Raw genomic sequence first — 18,437 nt, forward strand, 5'->3', positions numbered from 1 at the left:
TGTCAAACCTTTTGTCCATTTCCAAAAGTATTCCACCGTTGAATGTTGATTCCTAATTTTAATTCCAACCTTTTTTGTCTATCAGCCTACAGAGTAAGTAGTACTACATGCCCTCGCTCTCCAACAAATAGATAAGATGGAGAATGACTTCGTGGACCATCCCATTGAGGAGTAATATGATACGAGTTCATCAGTATGCAACTATGCATGCATAATCATGAAATGAGATGGAGGACCCATTTTTCATTTTTGGTCATATATAGGGCTACCTAGCTAGTCGACCTCGTAGACTAACTTTATGTCACTTCCTCAAGTGGGGTACGTACGGAGTTTGAGATGGAAAATACACAATCAGTGTGGATGCAAGACTTGAAAAAAGATTCACGGCCAATTAATTCTCTTCCTTCGCTGAATTTGAATGTATATATAACCATCTAACTGAACTACATGCATTCACTTACCATAAGTCAGCGATTGCATATTTCCGTTGCATGCATACTGATATGAAATCTTTCTTACTTCTTTCTTCTGCTTCTTCTTCTCGTCTCCTTCAGTTTCTGATTGTTTTAGCACTATGCTGTTGTTGCCTATGCAGTGAAGACTCTAATGATCTTCTATGCATCGAGAGTGAGAGAGTAGCTCTTCTGCAGTTCAAAACTGATCTGATAGATGCTGCCAACAGGCTCTCTTCTTGGAGTACCGGCAACAACAATGACTGCTGCAAATGGGCTGGTGTGGTTTGCAATAACATTACGGGTCACGTCCAAGAGATTCACCTTGGTGGGCCTGCTGATGGGCTCCATGGTCATTGTCACGGTTCTTATGACACTGATGCTGAACTCGATGCAGCATCGAAACAGATGTTGGGTGGGAATATAAATCCTTCCTTGCTGTCGTTGAAGCAGCTTAACTACTTGGACTTAAGCTGCAATGATTTTGGAGGGATCCCAATTCCTGGTTTCATTGCGTCCATGAGGAGTCTCAGATATCTTAATCTCTCAATGTCTCAATTCGATGGACAGATCCCTCACAATCTAGGGAATCTGACCATGTTGCGTGTTCTTGATCTCAGATTCGGGTTATGGCAGAGCAATTTTCCTTTGAAGAATCTAAAGTGGCTGTCTCCTCTTCGTATGTTGCAGCACCTTGATTTGACAGGATATGATCTCAGCAGTGAAGATGAGTGGCTACAGGTGATGAACACTCTTCCTTCTTTGTTAGAATTACGTTTGTCTTCCTGTTCACTTCCACAAATCCCTCGTCACATAAATACTGTTAATTTTACATCACTTTCCATCCTCGATCTTTCCTACAATACCTTCGATACCAGTTTTATGCCTCTCTGGATCTTCAACCTAACTAGCCTCGTTTCCCTCGATCTCACCAACTGTTTCTTCCATAATCTGGTCCCAGTTAGATTCGGTGCTGGTTTTCAGAAATTGACATCCCTTAGGGTTCTTCATGTTTCTGGTAATGATGCTATGAACCATTCGTCACTGATGAAGGGGGTATCGAGCCTAACAAATCTTGTTTCGCTAGATATCAGTAGTTGCTATCTGACACGTCCAATCCTCCATGACCTTCAGAACATGAGTTCCCTTGTTAGCCTTGACTTGTCAAACAATAAAATCAATGAGTCGTTACCTACTTCATTGGTTAATCTGTGTAACTTAAGGTCCATAGCTCTTCAGTCTAACCATTTGTATGGAAGTATAACCGAGCTTCTTCAAAACTTGTGCGAATGTAAATCATCTAAGCTTGAGTCTATAGGATTCTGGGGTAATTATCTTGTTGGCTATATACCTGAAAAACTTGGAGTTCTAAAGAATCTGATCACCTTTGATCTTGGATTCAACTTTCTAACCGGTCAAATCCCAGAGTCTGTAGGAACGTTGCCAAATCTGAAGACGTTAATACTTAACGCCAACTCAATCACTGGTCAAATCCCAAATTCAGTAGGAAAACTTTCGTTTTTGGATAGGTTAGACCTTTCAAACAACCTATTAATCGGAAGTCTTCCTGAAAGCTTAGGTCACCTTTCGAGATTGACTTTTTTGAATGTGTATAACAATCTGTTGAATGGTTCAGTCAACTCAAATCAGTTGACAAATCTTACATCGTTGAAAACTTTAAGGGGTGAGAACAACAAATTGACACTGCAATTGCAACCAAGTGTTGATGAAAATTGGGTTCCTTCTTTCCAACTAGACGTGCTGAGAATTGGGTCTTGGAATTTAGGCCCTCGTTTTCCTTCATGGCTTCAGTTTCAGGGAAACTTGACTGAGTTGGATATATCAAATACAAACATTTCAGACGTCATGCCAGATTGGTTTTGGAGTACATTCTCAGGCATAGGATTCTTAAACATCTCCCACAATAGAATCCAAGGAAAGCTGACACAAGATCTTGAATTCCTTGCTACAAATGCAGTAGTAGATCTAAGCGACAACTCATTCAATGGTCCATTACCTAGTTCTTTCAACAGACCCGACATTGATTTTCTTGATCTTTCAACGAATCATCTTTCAGGGTCTCTACAGCAATTCTTGTGTCCAAAGATCCAGGAATCAAGACAGCTAAAAGTTCTTAATCTTGCAAACAACAACCTCTCTGGTGTTATTCCAGATTGTTGGGTGAACTGGGATTCTTTATATGTCTTAAACTTGGAGAACAATAGGTTATCAGGTGGAATCCCAAGATCTGTGGGAGAAGTACCTTCGCTTAGATCATTAAACATACGCAGGAACAATCTTTCTGGAAAGATACCTGTGTCTGTGATGAGTTCAAGGAGCTTGCTAATCATTGATCTTGCTGATAACAAATTCACTGGAATTACACTCACCCCAAAATGGAGAAAAGCTACAAGGTTGAAACTTCTAAGCCTTCGTTCAAACATGTTGGATGGAAAGTTTCCTAATGAACTCTGTCATCTCACTTCAGTTCAAATCTTAGACCTTGCTGACAACAATCTTTCCGGGAGCATACCAACATGTTTCAACAACTTCACCATAATGTCTGGAAAAGAAAGCTCAACTCCTATCATTCTTTATGATGAATTCGACCAAAATCAAGTTCTGGGAAGTGCATCATTGGTGACAAAGGGAAGGGAGAGTTCATATAGCACCATTCTTTATTTGGTGACAACCCTAGATCTTTCAAGAAACGGATTTTCTGGGAACATTCCTGATGAGTTAATGGAGCTTGTGGGATTGCGTTATTTGAATCTTTCTGGAAATCAGTTGAGAGGAGGGATTCCAGAGAATGTTGGAGGCATGCGATTGCTTGAATCTCTGGATTTGTCTTCCAACTTGCTTGAGGGTGGAATTCCTTGGAGAATCTCGAGTTTGACTTTCTTGAATTGGTTAAATGTATCTTACAACAGTTTGACAGGAAGAATCCCAACAAGCACTCAGATTCAGAGCTTCAATCAGTCCAGCTTCATTGGCAACAGGCTCTGTGGGCCTCCTCTTCAGAATCGATGTGGATCAGTAGCTCATGTTGATGGGACAAAGGATGAAGAAAACAGGGATGAAGGAAATGAAGTTGATTGGGTGTTGATAGTGTGTTTGGTGGTGGGATTCTTCTTTGGATTCTGGGTGGTGGTTGGACCATTGGCAGTGAATAGACTATGGAGAACCACATATTTCGGGTTCCTGAATAAAGTATGGCATAAGGTTTGTGGCATCTTTATCTCAAAACCCAAACATGCCACCTTGGAAGCTCTTTCTGACAATTATATATAAATATATGATATGTTAGTAAAGCTGTATAATGTTTCCATTAGTCGTTAATTAAGTGTATGTTTCATGATATTGCTCAATATATTTGTTGAGTGTGTTGCTGTTATGGGTAAACTGTTAGAAAACTTGATCCAAGCTTGTTAAGAAGATACAAGTTGCTATTTTTCAAACTGAAACTGAAACATATTATAAATTTATTACATTCTTCATTACTTACAAAACATGGTACACCAGTAGATACGAATAACATCACAAATCATATACCTCAGTTTATTCAAGAAACCAAAATATGCAATCCTCCATGTGGTGCTGAGTATGAGTGGAGTCAACACAGCCCAAAAACCAACAATCAATCCAGAAACTATGCAAATAATCAATCCCCAATCTGCTCCATGTGACCCATTCTTGTCTTCTTCTTGGTCTCTGGTGAGTAGTTCAACTGCACAAGTTTTGGTGAGTGGATGTCCACAAAGTTTGTTGCCCAAGAAGCTGGACTCACTGAAACCCTGAAGCTGTGTGGATGATGGGACTCTTCCAGTCAGATTGTTGAAGGACACATTGAAGTTACTCAAGAAACTTAAGGTTGACAAGCTCAAAGGAAGCTCCCCAGAAAGCGAGTTGAGAGATACATCGAAGGATTCAAGTAATTTCAAGTCTCCAATCTTGTCTGGGATTCTTCCTGTCAACTGATTTCTTGATAAATTCAATGAGCGTATCGCCTTGAGGTCCATTAGCTCACTGGGGATTTGTCCGGAGAAGTTGTTACTAGAAAGGTCCAGAACCATCACTAATCCAAGAATCGTGCTGTATGTGTCCTCTCGTCCCTTTATCACCAATGAAGCACTACCCAAAGCATCCATACCTTCAAATGGTGAGAAATTAAATTGATCTTTTGAGTTGGCTTCTTTCCCGGTTAGAAAACCGAAATTTTTCAAGCACCTTGGAATATTTCCTGATAGATTGTTATCTCCAAGGTCCAAGATCTGAATTGAGGTAAGATTACAGAGCTGATGAGTTGTATCTCCATAAAAATTGTTTGATCGGAGATCGAGTATTCTCAAGTTGGGAAGTTCTCTCCCGAACCATGCCGGAATTGTTCCAGCAAGTTCATTCCCAGCAAGTTGAAGGATTTGCAAGTTTGTCAAGTTCTTCATATGCAATCTTCCAGAGAGTTTGTTGTTGCACATGTTTAATGATCCTAGTGAAGATAAAGATCCCAAACTTGTTGGAATCCTACCAGACAGATAGTTGTTCTCCAAGTTTAAGAATGACAAACTCGGCCATTTGTGCCAATAATCAGGAATGATACCTGATAGATGATTATTTGCCAGATTAAGAACAGCTAGCACTTTCTCACTGTTGGGACACAACAAATGATGTAAGGACCCTGAAAAAGAGTTATTTGACAGATCCAGGATCAATGCAGATGAAGCATTTGAGAGTTGAGGTAACAACCCGCCAAACTCATTAGAACTCACATCGAGTACTTGGATTGATGCTGGGATCATACGAGCGGGAAATATTCCTTGGATATGATTTTGTGACATATCCAGATAGAATAGATCGGGCAATGATCTCAAAAATGAATCAGGGATGGTTGATGAAATTCTGGTGTTGCTTATCTCCAGACCTACTAAATGGGTGTGCACTTGCAGCCATGATGGAAATTGTGGCCCTAAATCCCAAGAACTTAGAGACAAGATTTTCAACTGGAAAGATGGAATCCAGTTTGCAAGGTGTGATCTAAGGGTTAAGTTGTTTCCTGCTCCAACCAGGATTTTCAGTCTTGCTAGTTTTGCAAAGTGAGATTTTGTCACTCCACCGGTCAACGAATTGTTAGAAAAAGCTAAAAGAAGCAACTCTGAAAGTTGACCAAGTCCATTAGGAAGGCTGCCATTCAGTTGGTTATCTGAAAGATCTAACATCTCCAGTGATGATAATCTTCCAATCGAGTTGGGAATCAGACCAGAAATAAGATTGTTTTGAAGATTTAATGACCTGAGACTAGATAGTCGCCCGATTGAATCTGGAATCATACCGACAAACCCGTTTCCTCCAAGTTGGAGATCCACAAGATATGTCAGTCGTCCGATTTCATATGGCAGTTGACCAGAAAGTCCAGAGGACCCAACAGATAATGACTCCAACCTTGGTAGCTTGCACTCAAAAAAACTTTCAAGAACGCTTGTTAAACTAATATTAGAAAAATGGTTACCTTCCAAATTAATATGTCTCAAATTGCAAAGATTAGCCAATGACTTGGGGATTGTTTTGGTGAGTTCATTTTTTGACAAATCAAGGCTAAGAAGGGAAGTCAAGTTGTGAAGGGCATCATCAAGAAGTGAACTAGAAACGCCACAAAAACTAATATCTAAGGAAATGAGATTACGACCTACATTACTAGACAACCCTTTCAGTACTAACCAAGAGTTCATGAAAGGGTTATATGGGACGTGAAGCGACTCAACAGAAGTCAAATTACTGAACAGATCAATACTGCTAGGATTATAGAAATGATGAAAACCACACCAACTTAGATCCAGTGAAACTAGAGTAGTTATACTGAAAATCCACTGTGGTAGGGAACTGTTAATGAAATAGTTATCTGAAAGATCGAGGTGAGCTAGGGATGTGAGATTAAGACTGGCAACATCGGGATATATATCTATATGTGTATGTGAGAGATTACTATGAGACATATGTAGTTCGACCAAAGAAGGGAGAGTGTTAATCACCTGAACCCAAATCAGTTACTTTGCCTAAGTCTACACCACTCATATCCAGGTGATGCAACCCATGGAGGCTTGACAACCAATGCATATGATTACTCATGCTAGTTAACTCACGCTCAAATATAGCATTGTAAAAACTTCCAAGAGAGAGGATGCGCAATTCAGATAGATTCCCTAGCTGAGGGGGGATACTTCCACCAAATCCAGAGCGCGACAGGTTAAGATATCTCATGTTTTTAAAAGAACCCATAAAGCTAGGAATTTGGATTCCTCCGAAATTATTGCTGCTCGAGTCCAGATGTTTGAGGTGCTTCAGATGCAGCAGGGATGGGCTTAAATTCCCTCTTAGTCTTTGATTGAAGCATTCTTCGTATTCTTTGGATGTGCTATAATCATCAGTATAACAATGATTAGAAAGATGAATCTTTTGTACATGACCAGTAGAGTTATCACAAACAATCCCAGTCCAAGTGCAGCAATCGGTCTTCTCACCAACCCATGAAGCAAGTCGATCTGTTTCATCTATGAGTCCGTGTTTGAACTCTAGAAGGGTTTGTCTCTCATCATCCTTGCATAACACATCATTACTGGACGACGTGCATAAAGGAAATAAAGCCACAAGTACAACAACAACAACAAGTAAGGAAGAGAAATGTGGAAATGAAAAACCAATACGCATATTGATTGATGATGAAGAATGAAGATGATAATAATATTAGTCACTTTATGTTAAGAGGGACATAATTGGCATCATGCATTCTGTTAGCGTTTACTTGAAAAGTCAAAGTCTATTCTACTGTGATCCATTTCTTATCTCGTGTTTGACAGTGTCGTATACTCTTTTATACTTTCTTCTTGAAAATTAAATGTTTGATTTGACATATATATATTATAATAAGAGATAAACTAACTTTTTATAAAACGGGAAAGAGACCCCCAGAGTGATTGGTGCAAATCACAGCATCAAAGGATATTTTCTGCATCACTTTAAACTGACCCGACTCTACTAGAACGAGGAGGGAATCATTGCAGAATGTAAACACTTGAGCCTTGTAATTCAAAATAAAAATACAACAGTCGTATATAATAAAGTACAAAACTCATGCAAGAATGTATTTAAAGAGTTGTACAATACAAATACAAACTACTGACCACAAGGAAGGATTGATTTCATCTGCCTTATGTAAAGTAAGAACTATCAAATTACTATGTTACAAGCATGATTTGATTTTAATCAAACGGGTCAATGCGTGGATCATGCTCACTCGCCATAGCCATTCCTGTACAAAGACAAGTTGGGCACATAACCTGCAAAATGAAATCAACTCACACTCATATAATCTAAATCTAAATAAAAGACTAAATGACCATTTTACCCTTACATTCCAAAAAAACAAATTTCACAACATTCAACTTACTTTTCCTGCACCCGAGCAGTTGGAACATCTTTCTGTTTTAGGTGGTGATAGCGGTTGATTACCACCGTTAGCAGATGCAACGGGATCAATTAGAACAATTGCCCCTGTGCTAGCACACCTAGCACAAGCCAGATACCCTGCATCACATCATCAATAACTTCACTTGTTAACTTGTTATAACAAATCAGATTCAAACTTGCTTATTTGTTGTTATTACCTGTTCCTAGACAATACTTGCATCTTTTATGCTCTTGTTGTTTTACATTGTTTATTTCAACCACCATCAAAGCTGAAATCACACCAACTGCTCCTCCAGAGAATGATGCCACAATCGGATCAACATCACTGAATTTGTGCATCAAAATGATAAACAATCGGATTTAATTTTAATGAATTGCATGATTTTATTAATTTATACCTCAACTGCATAGGAAGATGCATGCTAGAAATGAAATCTGCATATGATGTCCCTCCTATTCCCAATTTCAGCTCCAACTGAGATCATAATTCATAAAGTTTTTAAGAAAAGCTGCATAGTACATGTGTTGATTTTTTGTAGTATATATGGAAAAGAAACCTACTGTAGGTGCAAGGAGACCTCCAAAAATAATAATTCCAGAAATTAGAGAAAAACAGCTGGCATAGTATTGTTTGAGATTTGCTGAGGTCTGCAAAGATAGAAAACTCTTAGTTGCCACATGAAGAAAACAGAAAACTAAGATGAAATCAATAACCAAGTTTCCTATATGTCTAAATGCATAAGGATATCATTATCTGGTGTGGATAGTCAATGAAATATACCAGAGGAGGCAAGAAGGGGATGAAGGAAGGAAAATTTGGAAGCTCGCCATCTTGTTCTTCATCTGAGATTCCAAGTTCGGCACTTTTTATTCTCTGTTGTATCCTTAGCCGGCGGACCTGAGAAAAGTATACGATCCCAATTCCCACCAATGTTCAAGTGAGCATCAATCATCTTACAAAACTAGAGCATAACGCAATTAGATAACTCACGCAATATTACAGATGAAAATTCTGAGAAACTTGCTCACCTCCTCCATGTGTAAAAATATTTTATTCCGACGACTTCTAATATTATCTTGAATTTCTTGTATATCCATTTTATCAAAGTCCTGAACTGTTTCAGGTCCTTCGATTATACAGAACCTGCATCAGTAAATTATACCATATGATTCAAAGCAATATTACGTAGTGCACACACTTTATTACGCCTGTAAGGTAATGAATTTGAGAGAACAGGGCAACAACATAGCCTAAGCTGCAATCAACTACTAACTCCACAAATAGAATTGTGTCATTTTGGCCGAAACGCACAATTAATATGCAAGGAAAGCATAGACGATTACCCTGCCGCGTTTTTCTCCGCTGAATCAGCATCAATCGAGGCAGCAGCTGAAAACATAGAAGCATCTGGATCGGACGATACCTTCGATCGCCATCTGACAGTAGATTTTAGGTTTCGACATAAGTATCTCGAGTTATGATACGCAGCCGGAGTATAAGAGGAAACCGACGGCGTTAGGGGATATGAAGCATCCAGTAGTCGAGCCGAGTATACCATCTCCTCCGATTATCAGTCGCCTTCCTCCACTTCCCTTTCTCCGTCTCTATAAGTTCCTATATGAATTATCGTTGTCTCTCTCACACACAGTAGTGTGTGTAGTTGGGTTTCAGGTAGCGACAATAGAGCATCGTGAGTGAGGAACAATTTATGTAGTATAGCCGGAGCAGCGGATCTTCAATGGAAGAAGGTGTGTTTATTGCCACGTGTATGGGCACTATCTCTTTTCTTTAATTATTTTCTTTGTGTAAACTACATAAAGGACCTTACAGTTCTATAAAAATAACCAACGGACCCCTGTACTTCTAAATATATGATTAATCCATCGATGTCCCAAGTTTGCATCTCGTGACTTGTAAATTTGGAACCTAATACAAATTTAGTGGATGAACCACATATTTAAAAATCCATGGAGTTTGTTGGTCATATCGCATAAATCCATATTTCTTTTATTGGACACATGATGATAGGTGGAATAATTATGTGGACTCCAATACAAAAATCCAACAATGGATCTTTCATTTTATTTCGATTATTTACTGGATAATGTTGGATATTTTAATTGATAACTACATCTTTTTATAAATATTATTTTATTTTTTTCGTGGAATAAAAATGGAGTTGTTCATTAAAGAGACATGTAAAATAAAAATGTCTCGCCATATAACCATTTTTTTCAGATTTTAAAGTAATTATTATTATTGCTAACGGGACCTAACGATTTTTTTTATACAAGTATCATCCAAAACAGTTGTGACACATTTCATATTTTATGAGGAATATTTAAGGTGGATATAATTGTGCCTACCTAAAATTATCGTTTAAGCATGTGCGAGCTTCTTACCTTTTGCAAGTAGCGATATTTTGTTCGTTCATGAAGTAACGTTCAACCGTGACACATCAACCATAATCTCACTTCCTTAGATGTCATTTCTTTCTATTAGTTTAAGGGTTTGAAGATTATATCTTTAGGCACTTGTCTAATTATATCTTTAGAGCTTGAAAGTGTTTAAACTTCAAGAGTGTGTTAGCAGATGCTCCACTCGACCGAGTAACATTCTGAACAGTGGCGGACCTTAGTGGTGCCCGGGGGGTCCCGGGCCACTGCTCCGATTCCGGCACGTAGTATAAAAAAAATTTCTTTTTATGTTTTTTTTATTAGGTGCACCGACTTAAAATACGAGTGTCACTACTAATTTAGATTTTTTCGGAAATTTTTTTTAGTACCACCCCTACTGAAACGTTCTACGTCCGCCACTGATTCTGAACAAGAAACTTGTATCTTTTGTCACTTTTGAATGTAAAGGTCCAAATGAAGTTGTGTTTTTCAATGTCTTTCTATTATCCCATTGAAGATATGTAATGATTAAAATGAGATGTGAAGGATTAAGAACCCTAATTAGAGTAATTAAGGTGTAATTAGTTGCTAAGTAGTATATATGATCTCCCAGGTGGTTGCATGGTTGAGTATTATATTGTTAGGTTCTGCCGAATATATGTGAGAGCTTGATGTGATCGTGGTATGCATGGTAATTTACAATTTTTCTATAACATGCTATGAAGGAATATGTTATCATTAACCATTATTTATTATTATATGTAAAATGTTGGACTATCAACATCAATTCCCCTTACAAGATACTTAAAATCACCCATGCATGCCAATTGTAAGAATGAACCTGATTCATTGTCATAAGTAATCAATTATAAATTTGGTTACTTTCAGCATCGAAAGATCCATTGTCACCTGTGACATCCTCAATTTCACGGTCAGAAAAGACCGATTTATTTATGCTTTGTTTTAAAATCAGAGTAATCTTTTAAAGAAAACTGTTGCGGAATTTGTTCCCAAAACAAAATATTATAAGAATCTATCAAAACTTTTATTGAAGAAATGTATTTTCATTAAATAACAAAATCTCGGGATGTCATGTTCCGATACAGACCAAAAGCATAAACAGTACTAAATAAACCTTACAACAGTTATTTTCAACTACTGGTCTATATCCAAAGTATCTTGTTAAGTCATCCGACTTATTCACTGGACAACTTCAGCACTTCCGAGACGCTTCAGCACCAGACCCACCGGACCTGCATGTCGGATGTTTTGCCTTTTATCACTGCTTTCCCTCACCATTTCCGAGCATTTAGGGGGAGATCGTTGGAGCATGAAAATGCTCAACAATGTTGAATGTTTATTATGTTAGAATATTCTCTTGTATGAAAAGCATATTCCCTCCACTAGTATATAAAGTGGAGGTGATGGTCATTTTATTTGTAAGAGTGCACTATGTAGAATTTGTAGTTTAGAGAGGGTGTGGTGGGATCTCTCCCACCAAGGGAGAGTTATCTCTCCTAACCTATGAGTGTTTTTGTAATATTTTATATCTCTCTATCTATCTACTACATTTTTTACTCACATGTCTTGTTCATCATGTTCATACACGATTATCTTCTTGGTAATATCTTTCGCACCGATCCAATCGATAAAATGGGAACCTACAGGAACATGTACACCATAAAATATAGGTGGAAAAAGGTTTCGCTCTAATTTATGAGAATAATTATGAGGAAATACTTTCGCTAGTAGATTTTAAAGACCTAATTATGGTTAGTGGTTGTGTTAATTGCATTCTCTAATTCGCAATATGATTATGACATCCCTTTTCATAGTTCGAATTGTGAGAGATGGCAAGGAATTGTTTGAACTTTCAGTACATATGGTTATAAGTTCTGAAAGGGTTTGAACACACACACACATATGCTATCTAATGAAGCTGTATAAGCTTGAAATGTCTAGTTGAAGACTTGTCTAAGCATCACCTATTAGAAATTTGCACTTTAGCAAGAAAGTCAAGAGTATTGATTTCTAAAAGTCCAGTTGATTTCTGGGTATATGTCAAAGCTAGTGGGAGCATAATTGTTATGCAAGTGAAAGCATAATTGTTATGCTAGTGGGAGCATAATTGTTATGGTAGTATTGCAAGATGACAATACTATTCGTAGGGAACAAAGTTTTTAATTTGCAAGTTATAAAGTTTGGAAATTGTTTCGTTATAGTAAGGTTTAAAGGAGAGGGAACTCATACTTCGTTTCAAATCTAAAAGTTTATGTAATGCCCGTGTTTCTAGGCTAGACATTAATATTGACGTTATATTCTAGGTTAACCTTTGTAACTCATTTTGAAGAAATGAATAGGAATTATGTGAATATTATGTGTTTTATGTGGTTTATGCTTAATTACTAGGAGTTAATTAATTAAGAATAAAAATGAGCGTCAAAAATAAATATTATATAAAGCCTATATCTATTAAGAAAGTTGTAGTGGTCGTGACAAGGATTACGGATATATAAAGAATACCAAAATCCGAGTTATAACGAAGAAGTTATGACCTGTCGAAGTTTCACGACAAAACCGGCACGGTGCCGAATGTCGTAAAAAGTGAGTTTTTGATAAACTATTTTTTAGCCTTAGTGATCTAAATTAAAGTCGTAATGTTCGTTAAACCGAGAGTAGGTATAAAAAGAACGCCCAAATGTGACTTCGTATGAGGAAGTTATGATTTTTCGAAGTTTCAGTTTAGCAGTAGACAGCTAAAAAACTCGAATTTTAGATCGAGTGATTTTTAGCCGAGACGACCTAAACGAGAATCGAAGGTCTCGTCAATAGTAGCACAACGGTAAAAAGACAGACGAAAACGGACGTCGGATGAAGAAGTTATGAATTTTTAACGGATTTCCTGTCCCGGTCTGTTAAAAATAATAATATAAAAATTAAAGTCAAAATTAGCCGACAAAGTCTATACAAAAGTTGTAGAGCATAATTTTACCTACGCGTGCATATAAAGAACGTCAAAAACGGAGCTCGTATGCGAAAGTTATGGATTTTAAAAGTTTTGGCGCGAAAATCGAGAAATATTGTCAAAACCGGGAAATTTCGCATACGTGGACTTCGGCCACGTCGCCCTCGCTCAAAAGGTGCCACGTGTCCGAAATTGCTGTGTCATCCGAAGTGGTCCACTAAAAAATCCGACGTGTGTCCTTTCTCGCGTGTCCGAGCCTCGCATAAGATGCCACGAACCCCCCTCCTGTGATAAGTGTTTAGGGACGTAAAGTGGGGATAACGGGAATGGGTAATCAGGGTTATTGTTGATTAATGAACTTAATAAGTTTATTATTATTGTGGTTTGAAAATCCTATATGCTCACCAGGCTCCCAAGCCTGACCCACTCAGCTTTTTATGTTACAGGTAGTTGACCCCGAGCATAGTCGGAGGACGATGAGAGATTTTTGGATTATAGGCCAGTAGTTGTAAATAACTGTTGAAAGGCTTATAATGTCTTGTTTATGCTTTTGATTTGTATCGGAACATGACATCCCGAGGTTTTGATATGAAATGAAATTATATATTTCTTAAAGAAAGGTTTTGACAAACTTTTATCATGTTTTGTTTTGGGGACCAATTCCGCAACATCTTTTAAAAAGATTTCTCTGATTTTATTTTAAAAAGCATAAATTTAACTGGTCTTTTCTGGCCGAGAAATTAGGGGATGTCACAGTTGGTATCAGAGCATCAGTTTAAGCGAACTAAGAAATTGTAGGATTTCTAGACTTAAACTTAGAATGCTAAGTAATGATTGTGAGATGAGTGTCTACCATATTTTAGACACGAGCACTAGTTTATTTTAGGAAAGATGCCTAAAATGTTTTTATGTGCTAAATGTTATATGTTTGCCATATATGCCATTATTTGTTCGGATCTATGGTCTGTTGCCGACCGGATCTGGAAACCTTATGTGTGTAGGATTCTAAGCGTATGATTACAATATTAGAACTAACATGTAAACGTTTCGGAGTGATAAGGGAATTGAAATATCTATTAAGGATAAAGACCTAAATTCGCCTTATTCGGTATATAGATTGTAATGGCAAGAACTCGTAGTGGAGTTGCAAATGCAAACGGAAATAGGGATCAACAACCTCAACCTCAAGTAGTTGAGCAAGTACCTGTTGTAGGAGCTGCACCTGAGCCAATGACGATGGTTGGGGTACAAGCAATGATGCAGACGATGTTAGATCGCCAAATGGAGGAGACCAGGCGATTACTACAACAGAATAGGGAAGAAACTACGATACCTGTTGAACAGCCCGAATTGAATGAAGGGCAATTAGTAGGAGGGAACTACAGTGGGACTCTTGGTCAAGCCAACCCACCGATAGTTAGACAAAACAACCAGGATGGAGGAGTTGATGGACGCGGATGCAAATACAAAGATTTCATGGCATCTAAACCACCGTGTCTATCTGGAAGTCCGACACCGGTGGAAGTCATGAATTGGATCTCCGAAATGGAGACGATGTTTGAAAGTTGTGAGTGCAGCAACAAACAGAAGACCGCATTTGCAATTCCTCTGTTAAAATCTGGTGTATTGAGCTGGTGGAAGTTACTAGTTGATTCGATGCCCAAGGGAGAAGCTAGCAAGATGTCTTGGGAAGACTTTGTGGTACAACTGAAATTGCAATACTGCTCTGAGCAGGATCTTCTGAAAATTAATAATGAGTTCCAGAATTTGAAGAAGGGAAAGATGAGCGTTACTGAATACGCTGCTAGTTTTACGGAAAAGATGAAGTTTGTTCCTTACCTAGTTCCAACTGAACTCTCTAAGGTTAACAAGTTTGCCCTCAGATTACCAGCGGACTTTGGTCCGATGGTCAAGCAAGCAACCACTCTGAAAGCCGCCATCTGGGCTGCTAAGAATGTTGAGACTCAGATCAGAGAGAAAGGTCTGGAGAGGGCAGAAGTTGGCGAAAAGAGAAAATTTGAAGGAACTTCAGGTTCCAACAAAAAAAGCAAATTTTTGAAGTCTAAGAAATTTAGAGGAGGCGAAGTGAAATGGTGTGAAAAGTGCAAGAAAAAGCACTCAGGGAAATGTAGTGAGGGGGTGACTTGCTACAAATGTGGAAAGACTGAGCATTATGCCAACGAGTGTCCGTCCAACAAGAGGGTATGCTTTACATGTAACGAAGAAGGGCAGGTTTCGAAAGACTGTCCGAAGAAGAAGGATGCAGCAAAACCCAATCTTCCACCAAAGCCGAAGGCGAGAGCCTTTCAGATGACACTTGAAGCTGCAAAAGAATAAGTCGATGTCGCTTCAGGTACCTTTCTTGTAAACGAATTGCCTGCCCAAATTTTGTTTGATTCTGGAGCCAATTACTCCTTTATTTCGCATGAATTTGGTAGAAAACTAGCTTTGCCTGTTGATAGACTAGTTAATGCTTTATTAGTCGAGATTGCCAGTGGCAAGTTTGTACCTGTTAGCCATCGTATGAAAAACATCCTCATTGACTTGAATGGGAATAAGTTCCACAAGGAATTATTGCCTATCGAGTTAAATGGTTTCGACATAGTTTTAGGAATGGATTGGCTTAGCGCCAATGATGCCGAAATATTGTGTAAGAAGAAGATAGTAAAAGTAAACCCGCCAGGGAAAGAGTCGTTTATGGTGTATGGAGACAAACGCAGAGTAAATTCTGGAATCATTTCCCTAATGAAAGCCAGAAAGTGTTTGGCCAAGGGATGTACATCATATCTAGCATTCGTGATCGATGCTAAAAAGGAAAAGAAGGAGGTGCAGAATATTCTGGTGGTGTGTGATTATCCGGAAGTCTTTCCCGAAGATCTTCCCGGATTGCACCCTGATCGACAAGTAGAATTCCGTATCGACTTGTTACCAGGAACGACACCGATAGCAAAAGCACCGTATCGATTAGCACCAACCGAGATGAAAGAACTTATGACACAACTTCAGGAGTTATTGGACAAAGGTTTCATTCGATCTAGTTCATCACCCTCGGGAGCCCCGGTGTTATTTGTAAAGAAGAAAGACGGGAGCATGAGAATGTGCATCGATTACAGAGATCTGAATAAAGCAACAATAAAAAACAGGTACTCGTTGCCGAGGATCGATGACCTGTTCGATCAGTTGCAAGGTTCGAGCTATTTCTCGAAGATCGATCTTAGGTCAGGATACCATCAACTAAAGGTGAGAGAGCAGGATATCGAAAAGACTGCATTCAGAAAAAGATATGGACACTATGAATTTTTGGTTATGTCGTTCGGACTAACCAATGCCCCAGCAGCTTTCATGGATTTGATGAACAGGGTTTGTAAACCATACCTTGATAAATCCGTGATAGTATTCATAGACGATATCTTGATTTATTCGAAAAGCAAGCAGGAGCATGAAAAGCATCTGCGTGAAGTGCTGGAAGTTCTGAAAAAGGAGAAGCTGTATGCAAAGTTCTCCAAAAATGAATTTTGGATTCAAGAAGTCCAAGTTTTAGGTCATGTGGTTAACCAAGAAGGAATAATGGTTGACCCAACGAAGATTGAAGCTGTGATGAAGTGGGAACAACCAAAAAGTCCTACGGAGATTCAAAGCTTTTTAGGATTAGCCGGATATTATCGCCGATTTATCCAAGGCTTTTCTTCGATTGCTACTCCATTAACAGCTTTGACCCACAAAGGAGCTACTTATGCTTGGAATGAGAATCATAAGGAAGCGTTTGAGAAGTTAAAGAAGAGATTGTGTGAAGCACCGATTCTTTCGTTACCTGAAGGAGTTGATGACTTCGCAGTTTATAGTGATGCCTCTGGAGTTGGGTTAGGTTGTGTTCTGACCCAAATGGATAAAGTGATAGCGTATGCATCGAGGCAATTGAAAGAGCATGAAAAGAACTACCCCACTCATGATCTGGAGTTGGCAGCGGTAGTATTCGCCTTAAAGATATGGAGGCATTATCTTTATGGTACTAAATGCAAACTTTTCACTGATCATAAGAGTCTTCAATATCTCTTTAATCAGAAGGAATTGAACATGAGGCAGCGGCGCTGGCTGGAGCTACTCAAGGACTACGACTGTTAGATACTTTACCACCCTGGTAAAGCAAACGTTGTTGCTAATGCTCTCAGTCGGAAGGTAAATCTTGAAAAGAAGAGGCCAAGAGCGTTGAAAATTGAAGTCGTCTCGACAATTGTGGAAAGTATAAAGAAAGCTCAAGAGGAAGCTTTAGAGAAGAATGAACGAAAGGAGGAACGTTTGGGAAAAACGTTGGTGTTTGATACAAACGGTCAAGGACTGAAGGTATTCAAAGATAGGATTTGGGTACCTAAGACGGGAGGAGTAAGAGGTCTTCTGATGGAAGAAGCTCACAAAACCATGTACTCAATTCATCCCGGCAGTACGAAAATGTATAGGGATCTAAAACCCTATTACTGGTGGCCGACGATGAAGCTCGATGTTGCTAAGTATGTGGCCGAGTGTGTAACATGTGCCAGGGTTAAGGCACAACATCAGAAACCGTATGGGAGTTTAGAACCTTTACCTGTACCCATGGGTAAATGGGAGGATATTACCATGGGTTTTGTGACTAAACTACCCAGAACAAGGAACGGTCACGACGTGATTTGGGTGGTCGTTGATCGCTTCACTAAGAGTGCGCATTTCATAGCCGCCAACAAGAAATGGTCTATGGATAAACTTGCGAATTCTTACGTGAAGGAAATTGTGAGGCTTCACGGTGTTGCGTTAACGATTGTATCCGATCGTGACAGTCGTTTTACCTCAAGGTTTTGGAGAAGTCTACAAGAGGAATTGGGTACCAAGTTGTGTTTGAGTACAGCTTACCATCCACAAACCGATGGTCAGAGCGAACGAACAATTCAAACGTTGGAGGATATGCTGAGAGCATGTACCCTGGAATTCCAAGGTAACTGGGATGAACACTTACCTCTAGTAGAATTTTTCCTATAATAATAGTTTCCACTCAAGCATCAAGATGGCACCTTATCACGCTTTGTATGGAGAAAAATGTCGAACGCCGTCATATTGGCTGGAAGCTGGGGAAAAGCAGTTTATGGGACCTGAAATAGTCCATCAAACTGCTGAAAAGTTTAAAGTGATTAGGG

The 18,437-nt window shown here is 38.8% G+C and overlaps 3 protein-coding genes across 3 annotated transcripts; 1 reads left to right on the top strand and 2 right to left on the bottom strand.

The window, feature by feature from the left end:
* Positions 1-469: 469 nt before the first annotated feature.
* On the top strand, positions 470-3,846 carry LOC145161499 (receptor-like protein EIX2). The gene has a single exon (XM_079081037.1). It carries the CDS (start codon positions 492-494, stop codon positions 3,741-3,743), a length of 3,252 nt encoding a protein of 1,083 aa, XP_078937163.1. The 5' UTR covers positions 470-491; the 3' UTR covers positions 3,744-3,846.
* A 57-nt stretch (positions 3,847-3,903) lies between these two features.
* LOC145158695 (receptor-like protein EIX1) lies at positions 3,904-7,151 on the bottom strand. The gene is made up of 2 exons (XM_079077554.1): positions 6,510-7,151; positions 3,904-6,475 (listed from the first exon to the last, which is right to left on the bottom strand). Exons 1-2 carry the CDS (start codon positions 7,149-7,151, stop codon positions 3,950-3,952), a joined length of 3,168 nt encoding a protein of 1,055 aa, XP_078933680.1. The 3' UTR covers positions 3,904-3,949.
* Positions 7,152-7,528: 377 nt separating this feature from the next.
* Positions 7,529-9,602, bottom strand: LOC145161500 (orange protein). Its single transcript, XM_079081038.1, has 8 exons — positions 9,255-9,602; positions 8,940-9,054; positions 8,692-8,808; positions 8,472-8,558; positions 8,309-8,385; positions 8,108-8,235; positions 7,891-8,027; positions 7,529-7,780 (listed from the first exon to the last, which is right to left on the bottom strand). Exons 1-8 carry the CDS (start codon positions 9,467-9,469, stop codon positions 7,703-7,705), a joined length of 954 nt encoding a protein of 317 aa, XP_078937164.1. The 5' UTR covers positions 9,470-9,602; the 3' UTR covers positions 7,529-7,702.
* Between the last annotated feature and the right edge of the window lie 8,835 nt (positions 9,603-18,437).

This window comes from Lactuca virosa, chromosome 2 (assembly GCF_052849685.1).
Source record: "Lactuca virosa cultivar CGN04683 chromosome 2, Lactuca_virosa_CGN04683_v6, whole genome shotgun sequence".
In the NCBI taxonomy this organism is placed as follows: Eukaryota; Viridiplantae; Streptophyta; class Magnoliopsida; order Asterales; family Asteraceae; genus Lactuca; species Lactuca virosa.